At 52.9% G+C, this 10841-nt stretch overlaps 1 protein-coding gene across 1 annotated transcript; it reads right to left on the bottom strand.

Moving 5' to 3' along the window:
* Positions 1-182: 182 nt before the first annotated feature.
* On the bottom strand, positions 183-3302 carry TM4SF19 (transmembrane 4 L six family member 19). Its single transcript, XM_064435689.1, has 4 exons — positions 3029-3302; positions 2860-2928; positions 2036-2214; positions 183-1339 (listed from the first exon to the last, which is right to left on the bottom strand). Exons 1-4 carry the CDS (start codon positions 3200-3202, stop codon positions 1153-1155), a joined length of 609 nt encoding a protein of 202 aa, XP_064291759.1. The 5' UTR covers positions 3203-3302; the 3' UTR covers positions 183-1152.
* Positions 3303-10841: the final 7539 nt, after the last annotated feature.

Raw genomic sequence — 10841 nt, 5'->3', positions numbered from 1 at the left:
AGGGGTGGGGTCCTGCTCTGGGGAATGAGCAGCAGCTGCTCCTGACACTGGTGTGTGGGGGAACTTTGGGGAACACCTCAATTCCTGCTCTGCCTCCCCCAGCACGACTCCATCCGAGTGCCCCAGCTCAGCTCCTCAGGGCTCCTTCACCTGTCCTGGCCTGTGCAGGTGACAAACACCAGCTCAGCTACCCTAAATATGAACTGATTAACAAAACTGATTAACAGGAGTGTCCAGCTCTTCACTCTGTGACACCACCATGTCTCATTTTCCACCGGGGTGGGTGGAGGCTGACAAATGAGAGACAATATGTAGAATAAAAATTCTCAGCTCTGCTGAAGTTGCAAAATAGAACTTAAAGACTAACTAGCAAGTGATATAAAAAGGTGTAAAAGTAGGCAGACAGGATGCTAAACACAGCTGGAACCAGTGGAGAAACAGGTAATGAGGAACATGGTGACTTCTGTGGCAAAGTTATTTTACAAGAAACAGCAGCTTGTGCCCTGAGAGACATTCAAGGCAAGGTCACAGCGTGGGGCACTCAGTGAGTACAACCAGCAGACGCCCCTGCAGACAACCCTCTAGGATCAAAAGAGGACTTCCAGGGAGGGATGGAGGCATGTAAACTGCTTCTAGGAAAAGTGATGTTTATTGCTCTCTAGGAATGAACCTGTCTGATCATGATGGAGCAAAGCCCTGCTGTGAAGCTCCACAACACACATTCGCTTACAGGAGACATCCTGCGTGTGTCCAGCTCTGTGATAAGGAGTGTCTGCTTTCTAATGCTCCAGGCTGGCTCAGGAAATGGCTTCTCTGCTCCTTTCAGTACCACGAGGGGGGCTGAGGCAGCTGCTGGGCTCATGCCGGGGTGCTGGAAGCCAGGTCCTCACCTCCATCCCTTACCAGGCCAGCTCCCAACCCCAAACAGCCGCCAGCCCCAGGGGAAGGGACCTGGCCTGGCCAGGGGGTCTGCACAGGAGAGCCCTTGGCTCTTCAGCCCCTGGGTGTCCATCCCCCACGGGGGCTCTCTCAGTCTCACACGGCTCTTGCACCAGGCTGGTGTCACAGCTCTGCTGTGCCCCCTGTGCCAGCAGCCAAGTGACAGCCCAGGTGACACCAAGGTGACACCTCCTCCTGGCACTGCCACGGGCCCTACTTGCCGTCACAGAAGCCGCAGAGGCAGCCCAGGCAGCCATTGAGGATCTGCAGCAGGGCCAGCACCATCTCGGCCACGCTGATGAGCAGCAGGAGGGAGAACAGGACCACGTGCCAGGTGACGATGCCCTCGGGCTCCAGGCAGACGCTCCAGGTTCTCCGGTTGTACAGGTAGTTCTCAGCCCTGTGTGACAGGAAGGGAGAAAATGCAGGATGCTGCCTGCAGCAGGTCCAGGATCCCACCACCTTCTGCCATGAAACACCCCCCAAACATCCCATCCTTCATCCAGGGGATGAGCGGAATAAAAGCTTAGAAGCAAAAAAGAAAGGAGCAGGCAAGAAAAAGAATGGTTAGAAGGACGATGTATGTGAATCTAAAAAGAGAACAGAATTATTTAGTAGCACATACAGTGACAGGAGGGAAAGAAACCTATACAAGAACTAATTCTGCCATCTCTCCAGAACTGACCTGACCACTGGAAGCAAAAACACGGAAGCTAATGTTAAGATGTTCCAGTGCAAAAACATTGGAATAAAACATTAACCACGGGTTCAGATATGATGAAATGTTGGTGAGAGTCTGAAGTAAAGAAATGGGAGCAGTGAATAGAAAGGGATCATTCCACTTCATAATAAACTAGCAAACAGTGCTGCAACATCTTATTTGAGTTCTAATCTGTTACTTGATATTACAATTGCTTCAGCCGGGAGGTGGGAGGGTGATGAGGATGGAAAGCACCACGTAGAGACCATGCAAGGTGAGGATTCCTCGAGCTACCAGCGAATTGCACCAACCACCACCAGCAAGCACCCCCCCACCCCTCCATTAATCCTCTTAATTAGCAATAAACGGATGAGGCGGTGGCGATGCAGCCCTCACCTGGCGTCAGGCCCCTGCTCAGTGGCATCCAGGAAGGGGTAGCCCCAGAGGGCCGGGTGCCCGGGCCCGGGGCTGTTGTAGAGGCACAGGGGCCCGTTGGTCAGCCCCACGCCGCAGAGCACGAAGCAGGCGGCAGCGCCCAGCAGCGCCAGCTTGGACAGCAGCACCGACAGGAACGCCTGCAGGGACACCGCGGGCACGCTCGGATCAGGGGGCACCAAAAGCAGCCGCGGCTTGGCAGCAGAGTTTGGGAGGGGGGAAGCTGCAAACTGCCCTCCCCAGCTGTGGCTGAGGATGGAGGCACCGCTGGGGTGGCAGGCGTGGGCAGGGAGGAGGGACAGGGACCTGCAGAGCCCGTCCCAGCACGGACTGCAGCCCTGTGCCCTGGGGAGGTGACACCCTGCCACAGGAGAGCAGCACCCTGCCTCAGGGCCCGCCGGGGGACGGGGGGCGTTCACCGCATCCCACCGTGGCACCGGGGAAAGGGTCTGTGCCCTGCACAGGGGAGGGGACCCGCCACAACCCCCGCGGCAGAGCAGGGTCCCTGCCTGTGCCAGGTGGGGCCATGGAAGGGGAGTGTCCCTGCCCTGTGCCATCATGGGACCATGGCAGAGGAGTGTCCCTGCCCTGTCCCAACTCAGGCCCATGGCAGAGGAGTGTCCCTGCCCCGTCCCAACTCAGGGCCATGGAAGGGGAGTGTCCCTTCCCTGTGCCATCATGGGGCCATGGCAGAGGAGTGTCCCTGCCCTGTCCCAGTGCAGGGCCCTGGCAGAGCTGGCACACACCCCCCGCCCTGCCCGGCTCGGCTCCCGGCCCTGGCTTACGCTGTGGCGGGCGGAGCAGCCGCAGCGCTGCCAGCCCAGCGCCGTGACGTGGGTCCCTGCCAGCAGCACCTGCGGGGACAAAAGCACAGCTGGGGGACAAAGGGGAGCCAGCTGCCCTGCTCCATCCCTCCGGCCCGGCTCCAGGGCGGGCTCTGCCCGCGGTACTCACGGCGATGCCGCCCCAGAGCCCCGGCAGGGCGCGGGCGTGGCTGCCGATGCGCCCCTCCCGCAGGTACCGGGATGCTCCGCCGGGGAACAGCAGGAGGATGCTGGCTGCCGCCGAGAGCGTGCCCAGCACCAGCAGGCAGGGCCCCACGATCCGGCTGCACTTCCCCACGCACATGGCTGTCCTGCAGGGGCACGGGGAGGAGGAGGAGGAGGGGAGGAAGGGGCTGAGTTTGGCCCCGCAGCGCCCCGAGGCTGCCCCAGCCCGAGCCCCTCTCACAGCTGCGGGGCTGGGTTGTGCTTTTGGGTGTCAGCCCACCCTGCTGGCACTGCCCTACCTGAGGGCAATTTCCAATGGAAATTCTTTGCCAAATGGGCACTGGTGTTCCCACACCAAACCCCAACACCTGTGTGGCTCTTCCAGAATGTGTCCCAGCTCCTGGCAGGGGAGGATGGTCTTTAAGGTTCCTTCCTACCAAAACCAGTCTGAGATTGTGTGGAAATGTTACTGCAGGGAGCCAAGCACCCACCACAGCTCAGTTTGGCTTTCAGTGTTTACAACGAGCAGGACGGAGCCAGGAAAGAGGGAAAATCCTGTACAAGGGCTTGTGAAAGCACACTGGTCTCCAATTGAATCCAACAGCATTCCATCCCTGTCCCTGCCATAGGTCTGAGTATCTGAAACCAATTACATTTAATTAAGAAAACATTATTACCTATCCTCCAATTCCACTGGCATCTTATTAAATTATGAATTTATCTAGAAAGCACCTGCCCAGGTGCCCAAGGTATTTTGGATACCTTGTCCAAAACTGCCTCTCTTCTGCACCTACAAGACCCTTTCTGTACAGGATGCCCTTTGGTCACTCTGGCACTGCTGAAAACAGCATGGTTTGCTGTTGCCCTGGCTCCCAGCTGTTTTCTAGCCTGAGTTCTCTTGGCTAGAAGTTGTGCTCACACATTTTCCCCTTTCCTGCTCAATTGCAGCCCATTTTGCACAAGATCCCCAGCTCCACTGGTTCTTGCTCTGGCTTTCCAAAGCAGAAGTGGCTGCGGCACCGCGGGGTCGGCTCTGTGGGAAGAGCAGCTCAGCCCCTCCTGCAGGGCCCCAGGCCAGGGAGGGGCAGCCAGGGCAGCACATCCAGCCCTGGCACTGCCCGAGGGGCTGGGGGACACCAGAACAGGGGGATCAGCCACGCCAGTGCCAGCAGAGCCCTGGGAGGGCTGAGCGTGGAGGGACAGGGCTCTGAGACACCTGAGGGGCACCATCAGCTCCACATGTCCTGGAATCCCACCTCTCCTGATCTCCATCCTCCCTGCCTTGGTTACAGGGAATTTAGGGCCTCTTGCCCCCAGTGAAGTCCTGCCTGCAGCCCAGGGATTGTGTGTGCTTGTTCCACACAGCCCAGGGACTGTGTGTGGCTGTTCCACACAGCCCAGGGACTGTGTGTGGTTGTTTCCTGCCACATCCATGAGTGCCATCTGTGAGTCCCACCTCCCCACGACCTTCTGGAGCAGCTCCTGCCCCTCTGAGCTCACAGCCCAGGCTCTCACCTTTCTGCTCATCTCCCCTCCACCTCTCCAAGCACTCTCCTTCCCCTCCACCGCTGCCCTCTCCCTGGGGATGGCAGCAGGTCTCTTTCTCCCAGGGAATGCTGTCCCTTCCAAAGCTCCCCTGAGCACGCAGCTCCTTGGCCAACACAGACAAACCCCCGTGCAGGGAGGCAAAGCCAAAGTGCAGGTGGTCCTGAGTCCATCAGGAAAGCAGGACCCCCTTCTGCCAGCACACCTCCACGACCAAAAGCACAGGGATTCCAGCAAAGCCCAGGGAGCTTCTCCCCCCTTCCCAGCTTACCTGGAGAGCAGAGCAGCAGTGTCCAGCCCTGGCTGAGCCCTGGCCCAGGGACATCACCCATGGGTGACTATTTATGACAGCTCAGGGAGAGCTCCCCTCCCTCCTGCCCCCCCAGGGCCGCCCACCAGGCCATGACCCTCTGGCCATGCCCCCATCCAGGGAAGGATGAGTGGCTGCATGAGCCAGCCTCTGCTGGCTCTTCCCCATTTCAGAATTTACACTGGCACAGCTCAGCAAAACAGGCACAAACTCAGATTTTAAGGCTTCTACCACGTCTGCACTGAATGCCTCAACCACTGCCAGAGTAGGGAACATTTCTGCTCCTGGAACAACCTGTTGGGATGATGCTTTCCTCTCTGATATTTCAGTAAAATCTTCAGAACAAACATTTCCTTGTGTCCACTGGCTCCAACCTCCCACCCTTTGCTTCCTCACAGGTGTCTCAGCTTTTCCTCAGGTGCTGAGTGCATCCCCACCACGTGTGTGTCTCATGCCTTGTTAATCAGATTGAAAGAGGAAGGTTATTTCTCGATATCTTCATTATTATAAATCCTCAGATATCAGCATTTCCTATCTGCCATGGCTGGCAGTTAATGTGCCACAGGGAAACTCCAATTCCCACAGAGAAGGTCAGGACCAGGAGCAGGAGAGCATCAATGACCTCTGAGTCTGAGAACAGGAGTCAGGGAAACAGTAGCACCAAAAAATGGCAAAAAGGGGCCAGTTTTGTTGGCAGAGGAGTTGCAGGTGGCACAAGCAAAGAGAAGAATGGCTCGTGGGCTGTGCAGGCAGAAGGAAGAAGCTTCTCAAAGTTTTGGAAACCCTTCAAGAGCCACATGGGAAAAGATGAATGGGTGAGGTGAGTTACAGCAGGCAATTCCATTCCTCTTGTGAAAAAGAGCTGAGGAGCAGATTATTCCTCTGAAAGGAAAATCAGAGTTGGCACCAGGAGAGGAATCCCCATTTTAGTCACAGAATCTCAGAATAGTCTGAGGAGGAAGGGACCCAGCAGGATCATGGAGTCCAACCCGTGCAGGGATTGAACCTGAGACCCTGACAGCCTCAGCACTGGGCTCAAGCACCTGAGTTAATCTCAGGGTTTTCATGCTTAAATTAAACAAATCAGCCTCCAAAATGACAGACAAGGCATGCAGGACAAGCAGAGTCCAAGTTCTCCTTCCTCTCTATTTTCACTTTGAAAGAGGGGAACCCATTTTTCACTCTGCAGGAAGAAAATGTTTTGCAACCTTGTCCTGTGCCTTTCCTACGTCACAGCAATCTGAGGTTCCCACCACACACATGACCTGCTCCATCATCTCCCACAGAAAACCCCATGTCAGGAAGTGTGAAGCATCTGGCTGACTCTTCCCTGGATTGCTGCTCTTTTCCTTATAAGAATAATCCTAATAGAAGGCTAATTTTAGCCCTGCACATGAGGAGCTGCGTGCTTGCCTTTCTCACACCAGTTACTGTGAAAGTGCCAGCACAACCAGGAGCTTGCTGCCAACTCACCCAGTCCTGGTGCAGCCAAATGTGGTCCCACCTAAGACAATTCCAGCTTGGCCAGGTCCTGCTCTGCTTCCTCACAGCTGCAGAGGGGCCTTCACCTCCCTGCTGCCCTGTGCTTCCCCAGGCTCCTGTGGGGCTGGGGGAACTGCACAGCAGGCTGGGTTTCCAGAGTGGTTTGGCTTCAAGGAGAACCAAAGAGACTGAGGGGAGTCTGATCTGTGAGAAGGAAACTGCATGGAAGATGTTCAGCACCCTCTGGTCTCTCCCCTCCTCAGCATCTGCAAACCTGTTTGTGCCACTGCTCAGCCAAGACTTCTCCAAAATCCCCCCTTAGACAGGCCCTGCAGGGTGTTTGTGGCTGGAACTGGCTGAGGAAACACAATATTCCCTTTAGGGCTTGCAAATGTCACCTGAATTTACAGTTCAGATAAACTAACCCCATGAAAAGTTGGAAGTGTAACAGAAAGGAAAAATAAGTAAATGAAACCCAAGAGGTATTTTGAGTCTGAGGCATCCCTGCAGTTCCTTGACCTGCAGACTGATGTAAAGAGATTCCTGACTCAGTTGGAACTGGAGATATTCTCCTAGGCTGTGTGAAGAGTTCAGGGTTTTCCAGCTCCAAGACCAGGCAGGGGCTGAGCTCCACAGTGGAGACCTACCTCCAGTCAGGAACACGGGGATGACCCAAAATTGGTTTCTTAATTTCTGCTTCTCACTGTACCTGCAGTCCTGGTCCAGAAGCATCCCTGCTCCTCAGCATTTCACACCAGGCCACGACAGGAATGTCCCAAGGAGCCCAAACTCAACTGCACAAGTCAGAGGCTCTGCCTTGCCACCCCTGTACCAGGAGGACACTGACAGCTCAGAACAGAGAGCCCCATTTCCTCTGCTCTTCCATTGAGAAGGATGGAAAATCCTAGCCCTGCCTCTTTATTAGTTTTCATTCAGGCATTTTTCCTTTCAAGGTCCTGTAAGTTTGTCCCACTTCAAGATTTTCTATCCTCTACAACAGCCTGAAGCTTTCTTGGGCAGTGTTGTCATCAACAGCTCCTTATCCTAGCCCAGTATCCTTAAGGAAAAACTCAGCAGCTCCACAAATAACACAGGGACAGACTTCCATTTGAACTAAACCAACAAATAAACCCCAACCCCAAAACACCAAGAGCTGAAGAAAGCTACTGAAAACAGTTTGTTTTATTTCCAGGATCAAATATTACAATAGGACATTTACATATATTTATAAAAAATGCAGCAGTTGTGTATATAGATCAGAGGTTTCCTTGAGTTTGGTCCCTCCCAGCACAGTGAGCTGAAAACTTCCAAATTATTCCTCTCCCTCCTCCCATGTGAAGTTGCAATTATTGAATAAACTGACCATTGTGAAAAGCTGTCCCTTAGAAACTGGATGTTCCCCAGTTCCAGGAAACAGCCTCATTTTTAAAAAAATCATCTGTCCTAGAGTCTGGTGTCTCTGAGTTGAGTTTTACCCAGATGTTCTTCATATAAATCTGGTCTATAAAAATAGCACCTCATCCCTGCTCCACACAGTTTCAGTTCCACACCTTCAACCTGGGCACCATTTCACAAGCAGTTGCAAAGTGACTTTTCCCTCTCTGCAGACACTCCCAGTGATCTGTCAAATCCCCAGTTTCTGTCCTCCCTCCCTCCCAAGGTGCCCTGGAACACAGTGGATAACCCGAGGCACTGCTGTCAGGGGCAGCAGTCTCTGACTGAAGCCCTGTGGGTGTAAATAGATATGGCTCTGTTTGTTGGGACTGCACAGACACCAAGCATCCCAAGGACAGGAGGAGACAGGAGAAAAGTCAGCACAGAAAGGGCATCCATTAACCTCAGCAGCTCCAAATCCACACAGGCCTGTGGGTGCTTCCAGCAACGCAGCCAGAACAGGGCTCAGCATCAGTCTGTGCTGCCTTTGAAACAGGAACTGTTCCACTTATAAAAAATCACTTGTGAAAATAAATAAATAGGGTGAGGGAGAGCAGAGGCTGGATTTGAGCCTGTGGGAACAGCCAGATGAGGCACAGCCAGTCCTTAAGGGCAGCAGCTTTGCCTTTCACCCACCTAAAGCACATCCCTGCCACCCCTTCTCTTCTTGGACCAGACGTGGAGGAGGAGACCAGACTGCCTGAAGGACCAGACTGCCTGTTTTATCAACTTCACTAAACAGGGATTAAACCAGAAGAAAACAGTGACATTTAGAACAAACTAGAAAGGAATAAAAATGACGTGATGAGGCCCTGAAATGATACAGATCTTCCCGTTCACACAGACATTCCTACACAGGTCCCTATGTTCATATTTTGTTTTTATGTGGTTTACCAAAAAACCACCCTGTTTCAAGCATCTCTGCAGTGTTTGCTACCTGACAAACAGCCCAAATGCTGCCCTGCCCCAAAAGAAAGCTGGTTTTAATTTAGCCCTTGTTGCTCGAGTGCCAGTGAAGAAGCTCGGTGCTGTGGCAGGAACAGGAATTTGAGACCCTTCAGCAGAGAGGCTGAGTTACTAAAACCTGCACCAAACCCAGTTTTTCTGCAGAGGTACAAACCTCAGCACCAGTGCCAGGGCAAGCTGAGTGTACAAATCAGCTCTGAAGGACGTGGACCCTGTGAAACACAAGCTGGACAAAGGAGGGGTGTCACTTCCCCTAACAGTGAGGAGAAGGTCAGGGAGCTCTGGGAAGAGCTGATGGAAAATTCCTGTTTAGATCTACTTAGGAATAATGGATGCCTTTTACAGACAACTGTATTTACAAGGCCACCTGCAGATCCTGACAATCCTTTAAGATCAGTGGTGTTAACTGAACTGATTTACCAGGAAAAGCAACGCACTGCAGTCCATGAATGTCAGAAATCATCAAAGTCACAGACCTTGGTTCAAAGCCTAAAAAAATAACACAAGTATGGCCAGAAAGGTTTGGCCCAGCCTCTACCTGCCCTTTTTAGGTCAGTGAGTCAGTCAGCTTGACTTAAGATCATGCAGCACCAGAAAGATCCAAAATCCTTCTGTATTCCTCTGAAGTGGGAGTGAATGTGTCAGCTGCACCTGGCAGGGAAAGGCAGAGCTTGTTTCCCCTTCTGCTCCAGGATCCTGGCTGTGACCAAATGGGATGTGCTCCACATCCCATAACAGAGCTGGGTTAGATGAAGAGCACAGCAAAGGGAACATCTCAAGGAGCTCCAGCTCCAAACACAACAGCCCTGACAGTTCTCCACTCAGAAAAACCTGCACTGCCTACATGCACTGCTGCTCCCCTGCTGTACCAGCCCTTGCAGCAAATCCTGACCCAGGGACACCCACAGGAAGCCACAAACCACAGCTTTTGAAGGATTGGTTTCCTCTGTCCTTCACAGCTCAACGTCGTATTTCCCAACCAAACTTAACACATTTTTTCCAGCAAAGGCAATTTGAGCTTCAGATTTCACATCTAGAAGTGACTCTTTAAAGGCTCTTTAAACATTGCCCAACCCATCACCTTCACTGCCACGAGCTGTCCCGGCCCAGGCAGGACTTGATTTGTGTTTTCAACCACATTCCTCAGGCCAGCAAAACACATTCCTCCAAAGGCATGAAGAGCTGAAGAGGTTGTATCCTGGCTGGTGCAGTTCCTCATCAGCTTTCAGCCCCCACAGCACAGCTGATGTGTGGCACTGGGTTTGTTTGGGCTGGGAAGGAGAGAGAGAGAGGAATGAACAAAGAGAAGAGCCACATGCAGGGATAGGTATTCCTTAAAAACTTTTTTTCTCTGTTTCTTGCTTTCAAAGCAAAGCAAAAGAAAGGTGAGAGAAAAAACTACACTGTGAAACAGATATAAAAACTCCAACCGTTTCCTGGAACAGAACAAACTCCTAGAAACCACGAGAAAATGCCATTTTCAGTGTCAATGTTCAACTTCCCTGTCTTCTTTCCCCTGTCTGAGCAATTCCTGGTCTCATCTCAGAGTTCAGCCCAGCCCCACACACAGGAGCAGGCCCAGGAGGGGCAGGGGAGGGAAGGTGCCAATAAACCACACCTGGCACTGGTTATTCCAGACAGCTGGAGCTGCTTCAGAAGCTGCAGGGCTACATGGAAATGGGGGTTAGGGACCTGGATAAACAGGAACTAAAGGATCCTTCACTTTAGAGGTGCCACTGCTGCTCCACAGGCCAAACACGAGCTCCCCCCTCACCTCCCCATGCTGGGAGCAGCCTCCACACCTGGGGTCTTTACAAACCAAAGATGACATTTGGTGTCACACCAACCACTGGTCAGGAAACTGAGATGAGATTCTGCTTTCCTGACACTACATCCTGCAGCAGAAAGGGAAATCAACTTCTACAATTGCATGATTACATGTCAAACCTCAATGAGGAGCAGGAGACAGCTGTGAGCTGAAGTTTTCATGGGGAATGCCAGACATTTTCTGTGATTTCTTGCATTTAAAGGTTTCAAAGTA

The sequence above is a fragment of the Passer domesticus genome, chromosome 11 (assembly GCF_036417665.1).
Source record: "Passer domesticus isolate bPasDom1 chromosome 11, bPasDom1.hap1, whole genome shotgun sequence".
NCBI lineage: Eukaryota > Metazoa > Chordata > Aves > Passeriformes > Passeridae > Passer > Passer domesticus.
Note: the sequence above shows the minus strand (reverse complement) of the source record. Positions and strands in the feature narration are given on the sequence as shown.

Coding starts and splice junctions, on each gene's coding strand:
- TM4SF19 (XM_064435689.1), bottom strand. CDS start 3,202: ATGTGCGTGGGGAAGTGCAGCCGGATCGTGGGGCCCTGCCTGCTGGTG. Junction 2,929..3,028: donor GGCTCTGGGGCGGCATCGCC/GTGAGTACCGCG, acceptor TTGTCCCCGCAG/GTGCTGCTGGCAGGGACCCA. Junction 2,215..2,859: donor GCTGCTCCGCCCGCCACAGC/GTAAGCCAGGGC, acceptor GTGTCCCTGCAG/GCGTTCCTGTCGGTGCTGCT.